This window comes from Pan paniscus, chromosome 16 (assembly GCF_029289425.2).
Source record: "Pan paniscus chromosome 16, NHGRI_mPanPan1-v2.0_pri, whole genome shotgun sequence".
Lineage (NCBI taxonomy): Eukaryota > Metazoa > Chordata > Mammalia > Primates > Hominidae > Pan > Pan paniscus.
In genome coordinates, this window is record NC_073265.2 from 88,675,949 (window position 1) to 88,700,184 (window position 24,236).

General features: G+C 47.2%; 2 protein-coding genes across 16 annotated transcripts in view; one reads left to right on the forward strand and one right to left on the reverse strand.

The window, feature by feature from the left end:
* SYNM (synemin) overlaps nt 1-7,361 on the forward strand; it is a 30,883-nt gene extending 23,522 nt beyond the window's left edge. The window contains exons 4-5 of one of the 2 annotated variants that reach the window (XM_034939484.3): nt 1,072-3,503; nt 4,440-7,361. In XM_034939484.3, coding sequence (XP_034795375.3) covers nt 1,072-3,503; nt 4,440-4,733 — 2,726 coding nt within the window. In that variant the 3' untranslated portion in view covers nt 4,734-7,361. Of the gene's footprint in view, nt 1-1,071 lie in introns of both variants that reach the window. The other variant, XM_034939483.3, reaches the window with a different exon arrangement.
* A 634-nt stretch (nt 7,362-7,995) lies between these two features.
* The window catches only part of TTC23 (tetratricopeptide repeat domain 23), a 110,771-nt gene continuing 94,530 nt past the window's right edge, over nt 7,996-24,236 (reverse strand). For 9 of the 14 annotated variants that reach the window (XM_034939487.3, XM_008969881.5, XM_008969878.6 and 6 more), the window contains 2 exons: nt 11,000-11,082; nt 7,996-9,808 (listed from right to left, as the gene is read on the reverse strand). In XM_034939487.3, coding sequence (XP_034795378.1) covers nt 9,691-9,808; nt 11,000-11,082 — 201 coding nt within the window. In that variant the 3' untranslated portion in view covers nt 7,996-9,690. Of the gene's footprint in view, nt 9,809-10,819; nt 10,950-10,999; nt 11,151-11,234; nt 11,260-11,378; nt 11,428-17,793; nt 21,997-23,064; nt 23,159-24,236 lie in introns of those variants that run through there. The other 5 variants (XR_008621076.2, XR_008621077.2, XM_055098457.2 and 2 more) reach the window with 5 other exon arrangements.

Here is a 24,236-nt window from a genome sequence, read left to right on the forward strand (position 1 = left end):
GCCGGTGGACCTAAACCCAGTCTGTAATCTTCCATCTTTCTTGTTGAATCTTAACTGTAAATGAGATGGTGCCTGCACTGTTGCCTGGGGGTTCATCTTCTGGGACTTCTCAGTTGGATCAGTAGGATCAGCTGACCTGAAAAGAGGAGTCTTGTAGAAAATGTCCTGGCCTGGTCTCTTTCCTGTATCTTGGGATCTGTGCAAAGGAGGCCTCTGGCCTTGGCTCCATAAGGGAGAGAGAAAGCCCTGTCCCCGCTGAGCCAGCTGGGGTGTGGGTAGACACCAGGGGCACTCTCGGGGTGGACGGTGCTCCTGGCTGCGTTGTAACCACCAGCTGCCATTCCTAAAGAGCGGTTTCCCCTGCTGGGGTGTGGACACCCCAAAGGGTAGCACTGTCTGCAAACAGCCTGGAGCAAAGCTGGAAGCCCTGAGGACTGCCTCCCAACTTCAGGATCATGACACTAAGACAGACCGGGGTGTTTCTGCACTGGCTTCTTTTCAGATAAGTGTTAAATGTAAAATAAAAGATCAGAAAGCTTTAAAAAGTTAAATTCTTTAATACTTGTTGGCCCAATATGGAAATCAGTGAAACAGAAGAGTATATTAAATAGTGGAGGATAATGCTATTTGGTGTTTAATAATGACACACTTTGTAATTACAGAGCTCTTCTCTGCTACAGTAAATTAAACTTACCTCAAAAAGCAGAAATTAATGATTTCAAAATATAAGATTGTGAAATTTCAGCCACAAAAACGAGCACCTCTGACCTCTCTGGGATATGCATTGTGCTTTATGATTAATGTTAAGATGAGTGAGTATTTTAATATCAGTAACTGGAGAAACGTGTTAGGCTGAAGTATTTGTAGTGCTACCTTTTATTGTAACAGGATTTTGTAAACTGCCAAAAAATAATTTGGGCACCAAATATAACTTATCTTTATAATGAGCTTTCTGTGGTAACAGTGTATATTCATTATGATGGAATGGGATTTGGCCTGCAACAATGCTTGTAGATGGAAAAGGGTAATGATGCCTGTCATTTTAATGAACGCTTTGTTCAATTTCTACAGAATTCAGAAACAAATCCTATCACTATACCGACTCACTACTACAGAGGGAAAATGAAAGGAATCTATTTTCAAGGCAGAAAGCACCTTTGGCAAGTTTCAATCACAGCTCGGCGCTGTATTCTAACCTGTCAGGGCACCGTGGATCTCAGACGGGCACATCTATTGGAGTTGATGCCAGAAGAGGCTTCTTGGGCTCGGGATATTCTTCCTCGGCCACTACCCAGCAGGAAAACTCATACGGAAAAGCCGTCAGCAGTCAAACCAATGTCAGAACTTTCTCTCCAACCTATGGCCTTTTAAGAAATACTGAGGCTCAAGTGAAAACATTCCCTGACAGACCAAAAGCTGGAGATACAAGGGAGGTCCCCGTTTACATAGGGGAAGATTCCACAATTGCCCGCGAGTCGTACCGGGATCGCCGAGACAAGGTGGCAGCAGGTGCTTCGGAAAGCACACGGTCAAATGAGAGGACCGTCATTCTGGGAAAGAAAACAGAAGTGAAAGCCACGAGGGAGCAAGAAAGAAACAGACCAGAAACCATCCGAACAAAGCCAGAAGAGAAAATGTTCGATTCTAAAGAGAAGGCTTCCGAGGAGAGAAACCTAAGATGGGAAGAATTGACAAAGTTAGATAAAGAAGCGAGACAGAGAGAAAGCCAGCAGATGAAGGAGAAGGACTCACCGAAGGAGAAGAGCGTGCGAGAGAGAGAGGTGCCGATCAGTCTAGAAGTATCCCAGGACAGAAGAGCAGAGGTGTCCCCGAAAGGTTTGCAGACGCCTGTGAAGGATGCTGGTGGCGGGACCGGTAGAGAGGCAGAAGCAAGAGAGCTGCGGTTCAGGTTGGGCACCAGTGATGCCACTGGTTCTCTGCAAGGCGATTCCATGACAGAAACCGTAGCAGAAAACATCGTTACCAGTATCCTGAAGCAGTTCACTCAGTCTCCAGAGACAGAAGCATCTGCTGATTCTTTTCCAGACACAAAAGTCACTTACGTGGACAGGAAAGAGCTTCCTGGGGAAAGGAAAACAAAGACTGAAATAGTTGTGCAGTCTAAACTGACTGAGGATGTTGATGTTTCCGATGAAGCTGGCCTGGACTACCTTTTAAGCAAGGATATTAGGGAAGTGGGGCTGAAAGGCAAGTCAGCCGAGCAGGTGATAGGAGACATCATCAACCTCGGCCTGAAAGGGAGGGAGGGGAGAGCAAAGGTCGTCAACGTGGAGATCGTGGAGGAGCCCGTGAGTTATGTCAGCGGGGAGAAGCCGGAGGAGTTTTCCGTCCCATTCAAAGTGGAAGAGGTTGAAGATGTGTCGCCAGGCCCCTGGGGGTTGGTTAAGGAGGAGGAAGGTTATGGAGAAAGCGATGTCACATTCTCAGTTAATCAGCATCGAAGGACCAAGCAGCCCCAGGAGAACACGACTCAGGTGGAAGAAGTGACAGAGGCAGGTGATTCAGAGGGCGAGCAGAGTTATTTTGTGTCCACTCCAGATGAACACCCCGGGGGGCACGACAGAGATGACGGCTCGGTGTACGGGCAGATCCACATCGAGGAGGAATCCACCATCAGGTACTCTTGGCAGGATGAAATCGTGCAGGGGACTCGAAGGACACAGAAGGCCGGTGCAGTGGGCGAGAAGGTTGTGAAGCCCTTGGATGTCCCAGCGTCCTCTCTGGAGGGGGACCTGGGTTCCACTCACTGGAAAGAACAAGCTAGAAGCGGTGAATTTCATGCCGAACCCACAGTCATTGAAAAAGAAATTAAAATACCCCACGAATTCCACACCTCCATGAAGGGCATCTCCTCCAAGGAGCCCCGGCAGCAGCTGGTGGAGGTCATCGGGCAGCTGGAGGAAACCCTTCCCGAGCGCATGAGGGAGGAGCTGTCCGCCCTCACCAGAGAGGGGCAGGGTGGGCTGGGGAGCGTTTCCGTGGATGTCAAGAAGGTCCAGGGTGCTGGTGGCAGTTCCGTGACCCTGGTTGCTGAAGTCAACGTCTCACAAACTGTGGATGCCGATCGGTTAGACCTGGAGGAGCTGAGCAAAGATGAGGCCAGTGAGATGGAGAAGGCTGTGGAGTCGGTGGTTCGGGAGAGCCTGAGCAGGCAACGCAGCCCAGCGCCTGGCAGCCCAGATGAGGAAGGTGGAGCGGAGGCCCCGGCTGCCGGCGTTCGCTTCAGGCGTTGGGCCACCCGGGAGCTGTACATCCCTTCAGGCGACAGCGAGGTTGCTGGTGGGGCCTCTCACAGCTCGGGACAGCGCAGTCCCCAGGGCCCAGTGTCGGCCACTGTGGAGGTCAGCAGCCCCACAGGCTTTGCCCAGTCACAGGTGCTGGAGGATGTGAGCCAGGCTGCAAGGCACATAAAACTCGGCCCCTCTGAAGTCTGGAGGACTGAGCGAATGTCATATGAAGGACCCACTGCAGAAGTGGTGGAGGTAAGTCCGGGAGGCGACCTAAGTCAGGCAGCGAGCCCGACCGGAGCCAGCCGGTCTGTGAGGCATGTCACGCTGGGTCCCGGTCAAAGTCCACTGTCCAGAGAAGTCATCTTCCTAGGCCCTGCCCCTGCCTGTCCAGAGGCAGGGGGCTCGCCAGAACCTGGCCCAGCAGAGTCTTCTGCAGATATGGACGGATCGGGGAGGCACAGCACATTTGGCTGCAGACAATTTCATGCTGAAAAGGAGATTATTTTTCAGGGCCCCATTTCTGCTGCAGGGAAGGTTGGTGATTATTTTGCAACAGAAGAGTCAGTGGGTACCCAGACTTCTGTCAGGCAACTCCAGTTAGGCCCTAAAGAAGGGTTCAGTGGGCAAATCCAGTTCACAGCTCCACTTTCAGACAAGGTGGAGTTGGGTGTCAGAGGAGATTCTGTACACATGGAAGGGTTGCCAGGGAGCAGCACATCCATCAGGCACATCAGCATCGGGCCTCAGAGGCATCAGACCACCCAGCAGATAGTTTACCATGGGCTGGTTCCCCAACCGGGGGAATCTGGTGACTCAGAGAGCACTGTGCACGGAGAGGGCTCAGCAGATGTGCACCAGGCCACTCACAGTCATACCTCGGGTAGACAAACCGTTATGACTGAAAAGAGCACCTTCCAAAGTGTCGTTTCTGAATCTCCCCAGGAGGATAGTGCAGGGGACACATCAGGGGCAGAAATGACATCGGGTGTTAGCAGATCCTTTAGGCACATTCGACTAGGTCCTACAGAAACGGAAACCTCTGAACACGTTGCCATCCGTGGACCCGTGTCCAGAACATTTGTGCTTGCTGGTTCAGCGGACTCCCCTGAGCTAGGCAAGTTAGCAGACAGCAGCAGAACGCTAAGGCACATTGCACCAGGGCCCAAAGAAACTTCGTTTACCTTTCAGATGGATGTGAGTAACGTAGAGGCGATCCGCAGCCGGACACAGGAAGCGGGAGCTCTCGGTGTGTCTGACCGTGGTTCCTGGAGAGACGCGGACAGTAGGAATGACCAGGCAGTTGGTGTGAGCTTTAAGGCCTCTGCTGGGGAAGGAGACCAGGGCAAGGAGCAGGCCATGTTTGATAAGAAGGTGCAGCTCCAGAGAATGGTAGACCAAAGGTCGGTGATTTCAGATGAAAAGAAAGTTGCCCTCCTCTATCTAGACAATGAGGAGGAGGAGAATGATGGGCATTGGTTTTAATAAGCAGAAACATTTTGTTTTAATGGCATCCTGTTGGCGACGTGCCAACATCCAAAGGCCTTAACTTATTTTAAGAGGCCGAGGGAGTCTATGAAAATCTCCCCTTTTTTACTTTCTTAAAGAGTACTCCAGGCATGGTCAATTTCCTTTATAGTTAATCCGTAAAGGTTTCCAGTTAATTCATGCCTTAAAAGGCACTGCAATTTTACTTTTGAGTTGGGACTTTTACAAAACACCCCTGGAGTCTTCTCTCCATTTCTGGAGATGACTTTCTACGTTTTGCACCTGGTCACAGACATGGCTTGCATCTGTTTGAAACTACAATTAATTATAGATGTCAAAACATTAACCAGATTAAAGTAATAAATTTAAGAGTAAATTTTGCTTGCATGTGCTAATATGAAATAACAGACTAACATTTTAGGGGAAAAATAAATACAATTTAGACTCTAAAAAGTCTTTTCAAAAAGAAATGGGAAATAGGCAGACTGTTTATGTTAAAAAAAATTCTTGCTAAATGATTTCATCTTTAGGAAAAAATTACTTGCCATATAGAGCTAAATTCATCTTAAGACTTGAATGAATTGCTTTCTATGTACAGAACTTTAAACAATATAGTATTTATGGCGAGGACAGCTGTAGTCTGTTGTGATATTTCACATTCTATTTGCACAGGTTCCCCGGCAATGGTAGGGTAGATGATTATTGGGAATCGCTTACAGTACCATTTCATTTTTTGGCACTAGGTCATTAAGTAGCACACAGTCTGAATGCCCTTTTTTGTTATAGCCTAAGTTCTGGAGTGGCCAGTTCCTATCAGACTGTGCAGACTTGCGCTTCTCTGCACCTTATCCCTTAGCACCCAAACATTTAATTTCACTGGTGGGAGGTAGACCTTGAAGACAATGAAGAGAATGCCGATGCTCAGACTGCAGCTGGACCGGCAAGCTGGCTGTGTACAGGAAAATTGGAAGCACACAGTGGACTGTGCCTCCTAAAGATGCCTTTCCCAACCCTCCATTCACGGGATGCAGGTCTTTCTGAGCTCAAGGGTGAAAGATGAATACAATAACAACCATGAACCCACCTCACGGAAGCTTTTTTTGCACTTTGAACAGAAGTCATTGCAGTTGGGGTGTTTTGTCCAGGGAAACAGTTTATTAAATAGAAGGATGTTTTGGGGAAGGAACTGGATATGTCTCCTGCAGCCCAGCACCGAGATACCCAGGACGGGCCTGGGGGGCGAGAAAGGCCCCCATGCTCATGGGCCGCGGAGTGTGGACCTGTAGATAGGGCACCACCGAGTTTAAGATACTGGGATGAGCATGCTGCATTGGATTCATTTTATTTTACACGTCAGTATTGTTTTAAAGTTTCTGTCTGTAAAGTGTAGTATCATATATAAAAAGAGTTTCACTAGCAGCGCAGCATTTTTTTAGTTCAGGCTAGCTTCTTTCACATAATGCTGTCTCAGCTGTATTTCCAGTAACACAGCATCATCGCACTGACTGTAGTGCACTGGGGAATAACAGTCTGAGCTAGCACCACCCTCAGCCAGGCTACAACGACAGCACTGGAGGGTCTTCCCTCTCAGATTCACCTGGAGGCCCTCCGACCCCCAGGGTGCACGTCTCCCCAGGTCCTGGGAGTGGCTACCGCAGGTAGTTTCTGGAGAACACGTTTTCTTCATTGATAAGCGGAGGAGAAATGCAGCACAGCTTTCAAGATACTATTTTGAAAACACCATGAATCAGATATGGAAAGAAAGTTGATTGGAATGGCAAGTTTAAACCTTTGTTGTCCATCTGCCAAATGAACTAGTGATTGTCAGACTGGTATGGAGGTGACTGCTTTGTAAGGTTTTGTCGTTTCTAATACAGACAGAGATGTGCTGATTTTGTTTTAGCTGTAACAGGTAATGGTTTTTGGATAGATGATTGACTGGTGAGAATTTGGTCAAGGTGACAGCCTCCTGTCTGATGACAGGACAGACTGGTGGTGAGGAGTCTAAGTGGGCCCAGTTTGATGTCAGTGTCTGGGCTCATGACTTGTAAATGGAAGCTGATGTGAACAGGTAATTAATGTTATGACCCACTTCTGTTTACTTTGGGAAGTATCTTGGATCTTAATTGTCATCTGCAAGTTTCAAGAAGTATTCTGCCAAAAGTATTTACAAGTATGGACTCATGAGCTATTGTTGGTTGCTAAATGTGAATCACCCGGGAGCGAGTGTGCCCTTCACGCTGTGACATTGTGACACTGTGACAAGCTCCATGTCCTTTAAAACCAGTCACTCTGCACACAAGAGAAATCAACTTCGTGGTTGGATGGGGCCGGAACACAACAGTCTTTTTGTATTTATTGTTACTGAGACAAAACAGTACTCACTGAGTGTTTTTCAGTTTCCTACTGGTGGTTTTGATATTGTTTGTTTAAGATGTATATTTAGAATGACATCATCTAAGAAGCTGATTTTGCTAAACTCCTGCAATGGGAAATGTCACAAGAATGTGCAAAAATAAAAATCTGAGGAAAAAACCCACATTGTTCCTAAAGAGAATGAATATTTTCAGTAGATTTTGATGTTTCCTTTAAACTCTAAATAAAGAATCTGTGTGTTTACATGCATGTTTTTAGGGTAGCAGAGAATTACTGGGCAGAATATATATGAAAAGTTCCAGTTCTCTAATTCCTCACCTGAATCAGAACTCAATATTGGGAGCACAGAGCTAGAAAGCATGGCAGACAGAGCATAAGCCAATTGGCTTGTAATCAAATATACACTGGACAATTTGTGGTAAAAATGTCATCATCACAGCCTGAATGACTAGTGGCAGTAGGACACCACCAACCATCCCATTTGGGATGGAGAGGTTTCTTGGGATGTGGTACTTTGAGTGCTAAAACCAGGACTGTCCTGGGCATACCAGGACAGTTGGTTACCTTATAAGTGCAAATTGGAGGGTTAACCCTAAGGCATGGCCATTTCTTAGGGGCTTGAAAAAACAGGTAGTTTGAGACAAAGGAATAGCTAGATATCTTTACCCGTTTGTAACCTTGTAGCCCTTTACCAAAAATAGAAAAACACAAGTAGCTGTAGTCTTCCTCTCGTTGAAGTCAACAGAATTAACAGATGGGAGACATTGGAGGGAACATTCCTAAATTCATTGTTTCCTGGGGTGGGGGCGCTAAATTTTAAAAATGTGTTTTAGTTTTTGTGATTCCAAGCTACCCTTCTTCAAGAAGTACAGAAAGGAAGAAGTAACATCAGAATTCACATTTATTTCAAAAACTCGGCACGGACTCTCAGTTCAGGCTGCTGTAACAGAAAGCCATAGCCTGAAAGGCTTAAACAACAAACATTTATTTCTTACAGTTCTGGAAGCTGGGAAGTCTCAAGGTGCCAACAGTTTCACTTCCTGGTGAGGGCTCTCTTCCTGGCCTGCCGACAGCTGTCTTCTCACTGTGTCCTCACATGGTGGAGAGAGAGATCATCTCTCTGGTGTCTCTCCTTATAAAGCACTAATCCCATTCATCAGGGCTCCACCCTCATAACCTAATCACCTCTCCAAGGCCCCACCCCCTAATACCATCCCTTTGGGGATTAGGGCTTCAATGTGAATTGGGAGCATATGAACATTCACCCCTTAGCTGACTCCACCCATGTCAACTAGATAGGACACACGGTGAGTAGTGACCACATCTTACACCTTTTTAGCACACTGCTGATGTCCGACAGGCCTGGGTCTGGGACCAGTGTGTACCAGCAAGCATGGTCTGTGGGGTCAGCTGTCATGCTCCTGAGGAAGACAATGGTCCCTGCTTCTCTCCACCCTGTCGTGGCTCTACTGAGTTTATTTTCCCTATCAATACTGGAGGTGGTGCCCTGCACAAATGGCCCCAGGGGGGTTTTGATGTCCCACTGGGGGCTGGAGGGGAGGGCCCTGTGCTGCAATCTCCTGTCATAGCACCAGCCTGCAGCCTCATGGCCACAGTCTGTGGGACCAGGGGAGGGAGGGGCAGGGACGTCACCGCCCACACCTGCACCCCTACCCCTGGGTGTTCCATCCACCTTGATCTGGCACTGGATCTCCTCGTTGACATCGTGGAGAAAGGCACTCAAAGCTTCCTGTTCGACTTTGCCATCCTCACACGACTATGGCCTCCTTCCAGGGGGCTGAAGACTGCTGTGTACACGATAGTGTGCCAACTCAGGAAGCAGCTCCAGGTGGCGTCCAGGTTTGTCCTGCCTGCAATGGAGGCCACAGGAGGGATGCGAAGCAGCAGGGAGTCTGCGGTCTTCCCCCCGCAGCCTCCTGCTAGCCTTTCTTTTCACTCCCTTACACCTGCCTCCTGGGCCCCAGGCCAAGTCAGGTGTGTTGGCCTCCTGCCCCTCCTACTGGGCTCTTTCCCAAACCCCTTTTCAGGCTCCGAAGAACTCTGAGGCAGGCTGCACTTTGAAAACACATGCTGACAGCAGCGCGTTCAGGTTTCCCTTTATTAGCGTTTTCTTCTCATGTTATTCTCAATCCCTATTAGCCTCCTATAAGAAAGGACTTCCTTCCTGAAGTTCACTGTCCAGATCTAACTCCACACCTATGCAAGGAGCTGTGTGTACAAGCAGATGCCGGGCTGACTCCTGCACAGAGCGCACTGAACTGTTGAAGAGAAGTTTTTCAGCCACAGTAGTGCTGATGGGTAAAAATTCTTGTTGGCAAGAAAAACCACTTAGGTGATAGAAAACTGCTTTATAGCATATATCACCCTGAAGGGCATCCACTGTCAAAATGTGGCCCACGGGAGGCTTACGGTCTCACTGTTGCATGTTGGGGCCAACAGTTGGCCTTGGAAATCTGTATCCTGACTGTTGAATTCCATTTTCTAGGTGGAGGTGATTTGTACAGCACCCTAAATCACAGTGCCCAGGAATGTCCTAGGCTTTTTCAGGGTGGGGGCCTCAGTCTGCTGTTGTGCCGGGCCGGGCCTTCCCCAGCAGGGTATCCTGAGGGATGCTGGTGCAGAAGGCCACTTTGGCTTTTGATGCCTGCCTTGGCTTCGAAGCAACCTTGGGGGCCCTGCAGACAAGCAGAGGGTGGGGTGAGTGTGGTGCCCCTCAGCCCCCCACACCATTCCCATCCAGCCTTTGCTGCCCAGCAGGTGCCCAGACCCATTTATGAGAAGCCTTGGTAGGGGCTATAAATGAGAGGAGAATTGTAGCACAGAGCATAAAACATGAGATGTTTTCCTCCCATCTTTTATTTTTTTAATTTTTTTTTTTTCAGACAGAGTCTCACTCTGTCACCCAGGCTGGAGTGCAGCGGCCCCATCTCGGCTCCCTGCAACTTCCGCCTCCCAGGTTCAAGCAACTCTCATGCCTCAGTCTCCCGAGTAGCCGGGATTACAGGCACATGCCACCACGCCCAGCTAGTTTTTGTATTTTTAGTAGAGATGGAGTTTTGCCGTGTTGGCCAGTCTGGTCTCAAACTCCTGGCCTCAAGTGATCCACCGCCTCAGCCTCCCAAGGTGCTGGGATTATAGGCATGAGTCACCTCGCCTGGCCCCTCCCATCTTTTAAAATCACCTGTGACCATCCTCACTGAGCTGGGGCCCTCAACCCTTAGCTGGCTTGGTGAGCAGGACATGGGTGAGGAGGATGGTCAGGGTTGCGCTGGAGGCCTCCCTGGCTCACCTTCCCTGCCCTCAAAGGGGATGGCGCCCTGCTGGCCAGGTTGTGTCTGCTCCGGGCTGTGGCCCTGTTTCCCTGAGCACAGACTCAGGCAGCCCTGGGGCTGCTCTCTGCGGACCAGGCTCTGTGAGGTGGGCCCTCCACGGCAGAGCGCTGGGCCTCTGCTCGGGCTGAGAAAGGACGTAGGGGCCAGCCTTTAAGGTCAGTCAGTGAACCTTCCGGCTCCAGTCCTGACGGGCATCTGAGGGCAGAGGGAAGCCGGAAGCAGGGCTGCAGGAGGCCACAGGGATTCCCGGGGCCCTCCCCCTGCAGCGGGTGCCTTAGCCTGCAGGGGCTGGTCTGCAGGAAGACAACATCCAGCATATATTTCTTTCTTAAAGGATGAATTATTTTTAAATACCTGGGCAAGGAAGATCTTTTACAACTCGGGTTTCAAAGGAACTTGTCCTTTATGCAAGTTATGGGAAGTCAGCAAAACATTCCAGAGAAGGTTACACAGAACCTTCTAGAACCAGCTTCCTCTTGAGATTCTGAATGGAAAGGGAATGAGATAGAGAAAGTGTGAGGGACGCCAACTCACGTGGACAGCATGCCCATGGCCTGCTGGGTGGCCAGAGTCCTTTTGTCCTGTGGTCCATATAAGAGGGTCTGGATCTGGAGACACTGTAGAACACCAAGCAGCTATCATGAGGCTATGGAAATGTCGCTGAGAGCAGGAAACTAAGGTCTCCCTTGAATGAGAGAAAGATGACCTCATTCTTAGGCCCTGCTGTGATGGAATTAGCATGCTCCTGGGGTGTCTCCTAGTGACTGACCTTTGGTTTGGATGTTCTGAGGGATCTAGGCAAAAGTGAACAGTTTTAGCACTATTTCACAAAACTCTCTGTGACTATCTGTATGCAAAAAATAGATTTAAAAGTAGTATTTTTAAAAATAAAGGCAAGAACCTTGGTACTGACCAGAGGATGGGCTCCAGTTTCTATTTTTAAATGTGGCCCTTGCTATAGCCTGGAAAAGATTTAAAAAAATAGTTTTGTTTTTTTGTAAACACATACTCTACTTTTATTAATATATAGGCTTTCTATACTCTTTACTACACAGCAATGTCTTAGTTATTAGGAACCAAATATTCAGCTTATGGACTACCCAGGGCTGGCTTTGGCTTGATTTCTCCCTTCTGCTTACTTTAAGTCTTGCCATTTGATTGCTTGTAGTAGGCTAGGGCAAATCAAGGAGAGGAGAAAGATTAAAGTTGTGCCCAAAATGGCCAAAATAATCTTGAGAAAGAATGAGGTGGAGAGGTGGAGGAACTTGCTTTACTGGATGCCAAAGACCCTTTTATTTTATTTTTTTAAAATAAAGTAATTAAGACAGCATGTTTGTCACCCGGGGCAGACAAAAAGACCAGTGGAACAGGGCAGAGCCCAAGCCTTGACAGATGACAGAAATGGCCTTGCGGGATTGGTGAGGAAGAGGTGGGCTAGTCAATAAATGGTACTGGGACCGCTGGTTTTCCAAACGGAAGAAAATGGATCACTACCCCAAATCAAACACAAATATTAAGCTCAAGAAAGATTTGAAGGACTAAGTGTGAAATGCAAAACTTGGAGCTTTTAGATGAAAATACTGGAAAATACATTTTTTTTTTTTTGACGGAGTCTCACTCTGTCGCCCAGACTGGAGTGCAAGTGGGGTGATTTTGGCTCACTGCAACCTCCACCTCCTGGGTTCATGTGATTTTCCTGCCTCAGCCTCCCGAGTAGCTGAGATTACAGGTGCCCGCCACCACACTCAGCTAATTTTTGCATTTTTAGTAGAGATGAGGTTTCACCATGTTGGCCAGGCTGGTCTCAAACTCCTGACTGCAGGTGATCCACCTGCCTTGGCCTCCCAAAGTGCGGGGATTATAGGAGTGAGCCACCATGCCTGACCAGAAAATACGACCTTGAGGTAGGGAAGTATTTCTTAGACAAGATCTAGACAAAGCAAAAGTGAAAGACTGATAAAATGTAAATATATGAAAACCTAAAATATTTGTGCACCAAAATTCACCATAAGCAAGTAGAAAGACAAGCCACGCTGAGGAAAGATTCTTGCAGTGCACAGAAATGAGAAAGGCTTAACATTCAAAATACATGAAGAATTCCTATAAGGTAATGAGAAATACCAAACCAAACCAAAACCTCTCAATAGAATAACACTCAAAAGATATAAACAGATTATTCAAAGAGTTGAAATCTGATGAAATAAACATGCTTAATCTCATTAACAACCAGAAATACAAACTAAAACCTCAATGAGGTAGGTACCATTTCACCCATCAGACTGCAAAAACTACCAAGTTTTGTTAAAGATACAAAGCAACAAGAATTCTTTTATATATTGATAGTGGGTATTCAAACTGGTATAGCCCCTTTGTAAAACAATTTAGCAATATTTAGTAATGAATATGTAAACTGTGATATGTATATATTATATATGTGTGTGATATATAAATGTTTGATATATGTATGTGTATATATAACCACATAGATGAATCTCATGATTACAAAGTCAAGGGGAAAAAGAAAACTACCGATGAATGCATATAATATGCATTATAATTTAATATGAAGTTTTAAAACATGCAAAACAAAACCATAGTAAAATAAGAAGAGCATGGGAATGATATCAAATTAAAAAAAGTAGTGATCTGGGGATGGGGTAGGTATAGAGGGGACTTCAACTGGATGGGCCATGTTTTATTTCTTATACTGAATGGTGAGTTCAAAGGTCTTTGTTATGTTATCCATACTTTTCTGCATAACTGAAATGTTTCATAATATATTTTTAAAAATTGGATGAATTGTGCTACATAAATAGCTTGAGTAAAAAAAAGTGTGAGGGTTTGGGGACTTACTACTGAAGCCTGTTTATTCATTCTGATCTGCCAACCATTTTTAGGTCTTCAAGAAAATTAAAATGCAAGCAGCCAAATGCCTTTGTCTTTATAAGCTGTGGAAACTATAAAAACTGAATGTTTCAGTCTGAGGAATTGAGAATGTGGTTGTCCTTTGAAAAAAGTAACTATCAGATGAGAATATGACAGGATTTTTTAAATAACAGAAAGTATTCACTATTTCGTAGTCATTTGACTAAGAAATATACAATATCAAGAAGTAGTAAACTCTCCTTGTTCTTTTATCTAATGCATAATTCAAATTCTACAAAGGCAAGGATCCCTGTCCCTCTGTCCAACAAGCCCTTGACTTTCTAAATCTGCACGGGGACCTTGGCCTGGCCTAGGCAATGGGCTGAGCCGCTCATTCCATGGGGTTGAGCCAGCGTTGCTTTAATGCTTTAGGCTGTTGTGGCCCTAGAAATTTAGGAACTTCGACTAAGCTCCGTTGCTCTGAGGGGAGGGCATGGGGACATGTTTTTGACACCCATGGTACCTGATGAAAACCCTTCCAGCACCCTGCTTGGGTTACAGCTATTGGAAGCCTGGGCACACTGGGCCTGGCAGAGGAGGTGGTGCTCAGAAAGGGCCACAGAGCAAGAGAGGCAAGACGCTTCCCCCACTGCCACCCATCAGTGAGAGGCCCCTCTCTCCAGGGTTAACACTTCTTACCAGAAGAGACTCTATTTTGCCCAGAAATACCTTCACTCAGTGTAAAAGATGAGGGCTAATTTTAAAGCCACCCAAACTTCCCTGTGTTTATATATTTATGAGTGCCTCTGATGCAGCTCATTTTGAGAGGTGATGTTGTCACTGCTTGTTGTTAATTCATTCACTGTGGCATTAGAGTTTTACTGACACTGTAACAGTTAGTTGAGACAGTCTGAGGTCTCAGTTCACTCTGCCTTAACAGATTGCCTTCAAAATCTAATACTCGGAGGAATTTCCATCCTACCCCTTTGGTGACTGAAGCTGCTTCTCCTTGGCCCCTCATTCTCTAGGGAAAGACATACAGCATTGGTGAATATGCACGAATCCCCGGGAAGAATGAGAAGGCAACTGACAGTGCTTATGCAAATTCTCAGTGTCTACTAACCATCCCCACCTGTTACAAACCCGTGTGCTCACCATTTTCCCTGGGAGCATTTTCACTACTGTGTTCGTAGAGAAGAGTGGAGTTAGGAGAGAAGATTCTGGTTGGGTCAAGAGATCCTTTTCAGTAATCAAGCCCTGAAGAGGGGAGCCCCATCCTTACCCTACCCCTAGACCTTTGTCAAAACTCAACTCTTCCTGGTATTAATATATTTGTTTCCCCTAAGGTTACTTATCCTTACTAAGGAGATTTGTCCAAAATTCCAGCTGAAGTGAAAAGAGATGCAAAGGGGTGTCAGCTAGGAGACAGAAACAAATCCTCAGCCCCTCACTAATCCCTTGTGTGATTACAGTGTAAGAGCAGGCACCGAGGCTGGAAAGAATGGTCATCCATTAACTGACTACTCTTCCAAAGATAGCTTTTTAAAACAGCAAAATAACCCATTATGGACTTCTACTAGAAAATGTTTTATATAGCTATATATTTATCTAAGAAACATAAATTGAATTTTTCAGCATTCTGCTCTTCTTAGCTAAATTTACTTAAGCATTTTTGTGTGAAGTAGGTGTTTTGATTCTTTTGTTAAAAACACAGGCATTGACAGAGAGGAAGTCAATAAATGTTAATTGAACCTACTGGAGCCAGGCATTGTAAACATGTCGCTGAGCTAAGTAAAGAACTCGCCAAACCTTGACAGTAGAACATTCTCCACCATAAATAAAGGTATTCTGTGTTCCCCAGATTCTTCTGAGATAAAGGTATTCTGTGCTCCCCAGATTCTTCTGAGATAAAGGTATTCTGTGCTCCCCAGATTCTTCTGAGATAAAGGTATTCTGTGCTCCCCAGATTCTTCTGAGAGGCAGATATGCTGCTCCTTGAAATCAGCCACTAAGGGGTGTTTCTCACTTTTCTTTAAAGTGAACAATAAACTGAACTCCTGAGTGTCCAGATGAATTTTAGGAGCCATTCATTACATTGCTCTTATTCTCTTTGATTTTATATGCAGGGTTGTGAGAAGTCACTTGTGTTTCTATTATTCCTTAAATACCAAACAGGGAGCTTTTCTTTCCCTTGCAGGAAGACAAAAGGGAATGTCTGCTTTTATACCAGCCTGCAGGCTGTCCCTAAATGGGGCCATGTTTGTCCTGCTCACCACTGTGTTCCAGGGCCTTGCACAACCCCTGGCACACAAGCCGATGCAGCAGTTGCTAAGTGAGTGATTAAATAGGACAAACACGTAAGCTGGGGAGATTCTTACATGGAGCCTGTAGACTCCTTAAGACACAGTTGGACCCTAGGGCTCCAGTGGCTCATCAGTTACTAAAACCTCTGCTAGGGAAGTTCCACTGGGTGTGTGGTGTTAAAAACCCTCGAAATTACAGTCCAGCCTTCAACAGGAGAAAGACTGCCGTTCACTATTTGCTGCTTACTCTTAGGACTCATTCGGAAAGCTGGGGTAGTTGAGAGACAATCTTAAGCATTTGATGCAAACTTTCAGAATTCTTTTTGACATGACCTTGAGGTTTGAAAGCTAGGAGTCTAAGGAGCCCAGGAGCCAAGAAAGCTGGGATAGGTGCCGTCAGTTAGCCATCCTCCTAGCTGTGGTGGCTTTGCGCTAACACCCTTCCCAGTGTGGACAGAGGGGTGGCTCAGTGGCAGCTATGGGATCAGGGTTAGGTGACTCGGTATACTCTCATTTAAAAACCCACAGTAATTCAATACCCAAACTCAGGAAGAATATTTTCTGTTTCAGGGGGATCTGTGAAAATGTGCAGCTGTTACTCAGGGCCATTTTCATAGCAGCATCCTGCAGAAGTAGATTGGTGGTGTCTCCCTTCCTCCCTTAACCTCCTGCCTAAGGTCCCAGAATTGCATCATAACATCTATTGAGGAATTTCAGATGATGAAGGTACTGATGGAACACATCCTATTTATTAATGGAGACAGTGCAGCAAGGACTGCAGCTAGAGGGTCATTTAAGTTACAAGGCTATGTGACTCCATAACAGAAAATTGAGAAAAGCATACTATTCATTTCTGGTAAGATTCCAAGCCAGGCTCGTCAAGCTATTACTTGTATTTTGTACTTACATGAAATGAAAAAGCTAAAGAAAGGTAAATTTTTAAAAATTGCTCTAATGCTGAGGATCTGAAATCACTACTCTTCTTAACACACATTATCCAATGCCAGATTACGTCCACGGGGGAGAAATTACTCAGAAACTTGAAAATTGTGCTTCTGTTTTCATGTCAATTCTCAAGGCTGATACTAAGAGAAAAGATGACTTTGGAAGCTTTACTACTTGGAAGCGTGAAATGTGATAAATCTTTCAAGAAATACAAGTACGCTTTCATTTACCAACCATTACAAGGCAGGCAGAAATGACTAACTTGGGGGAACTGAAGGAATAAACCAAAACGTAATTCATCAGACAGGCTTCCCCTACAGAAACACAGTCAGGGGTAGTGGGTGGTTTTTCTGAGCCACCCAGATACCAGCCTCATCCTGGCTGGACCCACGTCTTTGTCCACATTCGCCACTTCCTGAAGCAGGTGTCTGCTGAACACCAGCAACACGCCAACCCTGTGGCTACTGCGGGGATGGAGTGGAGAATGGGCAGAAGTGAGCCTTGCTCTCAGGGGGCTTCTAATGGAGTAGCAGAGAAAGATATTTTTAAAATACCTAAATAAACGTGTCAACAACTTGTGATAAGAGCTACAAAAGAAAAAAGACGACGACGGGGCTATGAATGAATACCGGAGGGCCTTGGTGGTGGTCGATCCAGGGTAGCTGGGCCAGCAGAGGCCTATGTGAGGAGGTGACACTGGAGTGACACCTGAGCACTGGGGAGTCGGCAGGTGAAGAACAGGGCAGGATGGGGATGGAGGGAGGTGGTGGGGATGGGGGGAGGTGGTGGTGGTGGTGGTGGGCTCACAGGGAGAAGGAATTCCGAGTGTTTGAGAGACCACACCCCTGCATCCTCTTTCTCTCAGTCTCTGTCTCTCTCTCTGTCTCTGTCTCTCTCTCTTTCTGTCTCTGTCTGTCCCTCTCACACAGCCCTGCAGCTCCCTTACTTGAAGGGACACTGATCCTATGACCGGAGGACTGAGGCACTGGTGGGTGGGTAGGGAGCCTCTCATGAGAGAAACACAGGGAAGGTGGGAAGGGGGATCCTGAGCTTTGCAGGGAAATGGGAGATGAAGGAGAAAGGGGGTGAGGTCCAGCCACTGCCACCCGCACAACTCCTCAGAGCGGACTCTTTCAGAAAGCTCTCCCTGAGTATCTCCTGGGTGCCAGCCCTGGGGGCATGGATGTCATCCTTGCTGTCCCCCTCACTCCTCACCTCCAGGTTGCCAAGTCCCATGGGTTCTAATGTCCTTATCGACAACCCTCGACTCCCCCACGACTTTGCTGCATCCCTTGGCTACTGTACTGGAGCAAGGTACCACCATCCTTCTCCACAACGACTGCAATACAAATATTTAGAAAATAAATGCATTGGCAGGACTTGCTATTGAGAGAAATCCTGCTGTGTACCCACATAGAAATTATGGTTTCTTTTTCAAGTGGAGCAGGCTTTTTGTATAAAAGCTGGATCTGCCTATTTCTAAGCCAGCCAAGGCAAGGGATGCAGGCTCTTAAAGCTGGGCCTTCTGAGCTGCCTTCTCTTGGCAAATTTCCCTATTACATGCAGCTCAGCGATCTGGTTTAGTCCTTCCCGAGTCTGTGCTATCCACACCAGCCATCCCTGACCATTGCTCTTTCAACTTGTTTAAAGTTACACTAGATTTATGTAATAGGAGCTTTTGCTTTTCCCTCCATCCCTGGCCATGTACCCATAAACTCACTGTTTCCAGCGAAGCTCTGAAAAACCGCTAGAGAGCCTCAGGCCAGGATGGTCTGTCCAGACCCACAGTTCTGCACCCCTCCAGACCTTGTGGGACAGTTGATGACCCTCTGAGGCACTGTACACTCACTAAGCCATGGTCAGAGTTCTGATGTTTGAGGAGCTTTTCCACAGCAAATGTAGCCTTGTCAGTGGGCAGTCTGTGTACACTACAAATCAAGTGTTTTCCAAGGGATAGCAAACATGGAGGGGCACTGTGCCTGGGTGCCATAGCTGGGCGGGCCCAACCTCAGGAGGGTGCCTTTTCCCCACAGCTGATGATGCCAGGGAGGCCTGTGGTCAGGAGAACTGGAATTCTTATTACCACACAGCCTATAGTGGGCAAGGGGGGCTCCACGCTCATTCTTGTTTTTTGAGATGGAGTCTCGCTCTGTCTCCCAGGCTGGAGTGCAGCGGTGTGGTCACGGCTCACTGCAACCTCTGCCTCCCAGGTTCAAGCAATTCTCCTGCCTCAGCCTCCCAAGTAGCTGGGATTACAGGCATGCCACCACCACACCTGGCTAATTTTTGTATTTTTAGTAGAGATGGGGCTTCACCATGTTGGCCAGTCTGGTCCTGAACTCTTGACAGGTGGTCCACCCGCCTCGGCCTCCCAAAGTGTTGGGATTATAGGTGTGAGCCACAGCGCCGGGCCTCCAAATTCATTCCTTTTTTTTTTTTTTTTTTTTTTTTTGAGACAGAGTCTCGCTCTGTCGCCCAGGCTGGAGTGCAGTGGCGCAATCTCGGCTCACTGCAAGCTCCGCCTCCCAGGTTCACACCATTCTCCTGCCTCAGCCTCCTGATTAGCTGGGACTACAGGCGCCCGCCACCACACCCGGCTAATTTTTTGTATTGTAGTTGAGATGGAGTTTCACTTTGTTAGCCAGGATGGTCTCAATCTCCTGACCTCGTGATCCTCCTGCCTCAGCCTCCCAAAGTGCTGGGATTACAGGCGTGAGCCACCGCGCCCAGCCTCCAAATTCATTCTTAACCAAAATAAGAATGAATGACCATGACCCCTTCAACAATTGGCTCTCATTCTCATATAAACTGATTTACAAACATCTTCAAGTCACGAGTGCTTGAAGAGTCTTTAAGCACACTTCTCAACCCAAGAACAAGACTTTTTATATGCAATTAATGTCATTATGACCTTCTCTTAAAAAAGGTGGGCTGTTGCAGTCCAACAATGGGTTAGTCAAAGATGATTATAAAAATCAGGATCAAGGACAAATGAGGCTCTACACATGAAAACAATGTGGCGTGGCGTGGTGGCTCTGTGGGAACTCCAAATTTGGCTCGGAATTCCTGGTATATCCAGGACAACAAGGAAAACACCAAATATGCTAAAGGGAAAGTAAAACAAAGGGGGCCACTGATGGAATTACAGGGAATGGATTCTAACATAAGGTATGGCCTTCCCTAGGAAGGCTGTGTGTATTGGCCTGCTTGGAGGAATGGCTGGAATATAGCAGGGACTCAATAGCCTATTCTCCAGTCTTGACCTATGACCACATAAGACCTTCCTCGGCCGGGCGTGGTGGCTCACGCCTGTAAGCCTAGCACTTTGGGAGGCCGAGGCAGGCGGATCATGAGGTCAGGATTTTGAGACCAGCCTGGCCTGCATGGTGAAACCCCATCTCAACTAAAAATACACAAGTTAGCCAGGTATGGTGGCACATGCCTGTAGTCCAAACTACTCGGGAGGCTGAGGCAGGAGAATCGCTTGAACCCGGGAGGTGGAGGTTGCAGTGAGCCGAGATCGCACCACTGCACTCCAGCCTGGGTGACAGAGTGAGACTCCGTACCAAAAAAAAAAAAAAAAGACCTTCTTAGCGTTGGCTTTCTTGCCTACAGCCTCTGAATAAAACTACGTTCCAACTCCTTTCATAAAAAGATTCATTTTAGTGGGCTTTGAGTTTTTGAAGAAAGGGGTCACATACAATTTTTTTGTGTGTGGAGATGTTTAATGCCCACAGCTAAAGTCGTGAGGCAGTGGACTGAACCCTGCTGAAGATAGTACCTAATACGGAGGCCAGATGACGACTGGACCCAAATCCGACTTCACAGTGTTCTTGGGCTCAGTATACTCCTGAGATGCTCCTGATCTATGAAGCCGCCTTCAGGAATTCTTTCTGCAGCCTTTCACCTGATGAAAACGTTGGTGACGATGACCATTCCAGAATACAATCAGGTTTCTATGTTGTACAAGTAGGTGAACTTTTGCTGTGGAAATTTCCATCTGGAGCCAAGAGAATTCTGTGATTTTCCCCTGCAGGCAGATGCCTTTAAAAGGCAGATCAATAATACGGTTTCCTTTTCGGTGATTTAATCCTGCTGTGTGTGTGCCTTGTTTCCCAGGCCTTCCTGTTTTTTGTTTTTCAGGCCTGTGGGTCCATGCCTGGACCATTCAGTGCAGGAGGGTACATCTGGAAAAGCCACTGTTCAGTGGGTTCCTGCTGCTGAGTTGAAAACTTAGGGGAGGCAGCTGCTGCTGTGATAAACACGAGAGCCACCGTCGCCGGGCGGTGCTTAGCTCTAGGAACTGCTGGCTTCACAGAGCTGAATGCTAAATATGGCATTTGAGAAACTCCAGTCAGCAGCAGATGTGAAAAGCATGTTTCAAGTCCCCATTTGTGCCCTGGTATTCACAGAGCAGTCAGCCTGTCCTCACATAGGTACATGTGGAGGAGTGGAGATCAGAACTGCACGCACCACAGTGCACAACCTTCAGAAATACGAGTGCCCATCGTTTCTCTTGGAGCCTGGCAAACAGGTGTCTTTAAGATGCCAATGCCATTGTTTTCAGGACTGATGGTAAACAAGGCCAAACCAAAGGAAAAAGGGGTCACCAGCTTCTACCACAGGCTTTGGGGTGATGCACCCTTAGAGTTTCTTGAAGCCGAGCTGATTTTTAGCCTCTAGGGTGGCAGTGTGGCCCAGAGCAGTGATTCTCAGCCTCCGCCTGGGAAACTGGCCAACATGTAGAACCCTGGGCACCTGGCCCCTGCCCCAGAGACTCTGGTTCAGAAGGTGACCCTGATGCAGGGGCTTAAGATGCACACTTGGTGAGCCACTGGCATAGAGTAAAGAGTCGGGCCTTACATAAGAGCAACCTGCCCACAGACCACTGGCTTACTTCTGGGAGCCTCAGGCCCCTTCTCTGTTTAACAGAGCTATGCAGGTCTGACCTGCGGAGTTGCTGTGAAGATGAGGAATGATGTATGAGCCACACCTGGCAGCAGTGAGTGTACGGTGGGGCCCATGGTACCAGTTCAGTCCCACCGGGAGCCAGCGGGGACAGTGTGAAGGTCTGTGTGGTGCTGTTCAGCCCTGCTCAAGTTTCTGTGTATCTCTCTTATCATTTGCCACCCTCCTCTCTTCTGAGGTCCTTCCCCTGCCTGGGGTGCAGTGGCTGTGCTGAACCCTAGGAAGAGTTTTTCCAGATGTCATCTACCTTCTTCATGGGATAAGTGAGGAGGGGGAAGGAAAGCAGGTATTCCCAGTGGCAGGCAGCGCCTTGGCTCTGCGTTTTCCTCTCTCCTGCAGAGGTGCTGATGGTTGGAAAAGCTTCCCAGCGGCCTGCATGGCCTGCACGTAGGCAGTCTCCGGTGCTCATTAGAACAGCTTCACTCAATTCATCTCATTTGATCCCTAAAACTGTGGGATGGAAGGAGGACAAAGAAAACTGCGTCCTCTTGTCTCCATTCTTGGTCCACTCCATTCCATCCTCAACACTATCCTCATAGTGATTAAAAAAAAATTCCAAAGGACAACTCTAGACCCGTTGTGCCCTGCTTATTCGCATTCCCTCCAAGCTCCCAGCTGCTTAGAGCAAGGCTCAAAAAATTTTCTGCAAAGGGCCATATGGTAAATATTGTAGACGTCATAGTCCAAGAGACAAAGTTGAGGCTACTAGGTAGGTGCAGCACTTATATAACAAGAGAGAAGACAAATTTCCACAAATTTCTTCTGATGAAATTCAAGATATAATAAGAAGCACATTTTTGGGGGCAATATAGTTCTATAGTTCTACTAACGAGAAAAATAGATTCATTTTGGGGGGAGGATAACCTTTCACTTACTTGAAGTTCAAAGTTAGTGTTCCCTATCATCAAATGGGTTGCAAATGATCAGGTGTAAAAAACGTTTAACTTGAGGGCCACACAAAAGCAGGTGGAGGGCTGCATTTGGCCTGTGGGCCATAGTTTGGGACCCTTGCTTAAAGGATCAGGTCTCAGCCCCTTCACCTGGCAAACCTGGTCTTAGGCATTTGCCCTGCGCCTCTCCCACCAGCAACCCTACAGCCAGCCAGCTCCAACTGCTTTTTGTTCCTTAGATGTACTTTGCTGTCCTGCCTCTGAGCGTCCTTCTTCCAACCCGCCAGCCTGGGAATTCCTGTTTCTCTTAGCCTATACTCTTTTTTTTCAGGGCTACTTATCTGGACACTTTCCCTAAATCTCTTCACTCCCGTAGATCCCAGTATGGACCTGCCGCATGGAACTGAGCACTTGGGAGGTTACCGTCTGTAACTCCCTCATTGGTCTGGGACATTTTTAAGGGAAGGGGCTACTTCATTCCTATTGTATTCATTGCACATGTGCCAAAAACAGGGAGGGATGCTGGCAACCCTGTCCCAGGTCTTCTGACTATAGGATAGTGTTTCCTGTGCCACCTCCACCCCAGGCCACCCAGTTACCTTGGAAGCACCATGTTTTTATAGCTTACCACTCTCCTGGCCTTGGCTGACTGAGCCAGGGGTGGGCCCTGGATTCAAGCCAGGCCCGTCAGTCTTTCCCTGAGGTCTTTGAGGTCTTTCAAGCTGAGAAAAGAAAAGGCACAGGGACAGAAAGTAAAACTCTGGAGTGTTGCCAGCCTTGATCTTCACCTTGAGGGAAGATATTGCCATGAGAGATGAGGAAGATGTGCAGAGAGGAGCAAGGAGAAGTCCTGGACAGAGAGCGCCCTCCTGGCATGAGAGTCTAGCTGAGGCTCAGCTGCATCCTGCCGGCGAATCACTGGCTGTTGGCCCTTATTTGGAAACCACAAGACAATAGACGCCCCTTTATACCTGAGCTAGTTTCAATTGTATTCTGTCAGTGACAACCCAAAGACTCCTACTGTCCCAATCTTGGCATTCTCCCCACTGTGCCATTCGCTTCCAAACATTTTTTAAGCTCAGGGACCCCTTGTTCAAAAACAAGTCTTGGAATTCCAGGATGTGAAATAGATGGCCCTGTAGTATACACTGTGCGATGCCGACCACCTGGCCAACATGGCGAAACCATCTCTACTAAAAATACAAAAAATCTCCACTCCAACAACTCTGAGCCACGAGATCAAGGCCAAGACACGTCTCTCTCAGCCTCAGTTTCCCTCTTTATAAAATACAGAGTAGAGGTACCCAAGTGATATAGTTTGTATATTTGTCCCCACCCCAATCTCATGTTGAATTATAATCCCCAATATTGGAGGTGGGGCCTGGTGGGAGGTGACTGGATCCTACAGGTGGGGATTTCTCATGAATGTTTTAGCACTATCCTCTTAGTGCTGTCCTCACGATAGTGAGTGAGTTCTCATGAGATCTGGCTGTTTAAAAGTATGTGGCACTTCCCCATTCTCTCTTGCTCCTGCTTTCCCCATGCGACATGCCTTCTCCCACTTTGCCTTCTGCCATAAGTAAAAGCTCCCTGAGGCCTTCCCAGAAGCTGAGCAGATACCAGCATCATGCTTGTACAGCCTGCAGAATCATAATCCAATTAAACCTCTTTTCTTTATAAATTACTCCGTCTCAAGTATTTCTTTTTTTTTTTCTTTTTCTTTTGAGATGGAGTCTTTCTTGCTCTGTGCCCCAGGCTGGAGTGCAGTGGCATGATCTTGGCTCACTGCAACCTCTGCCT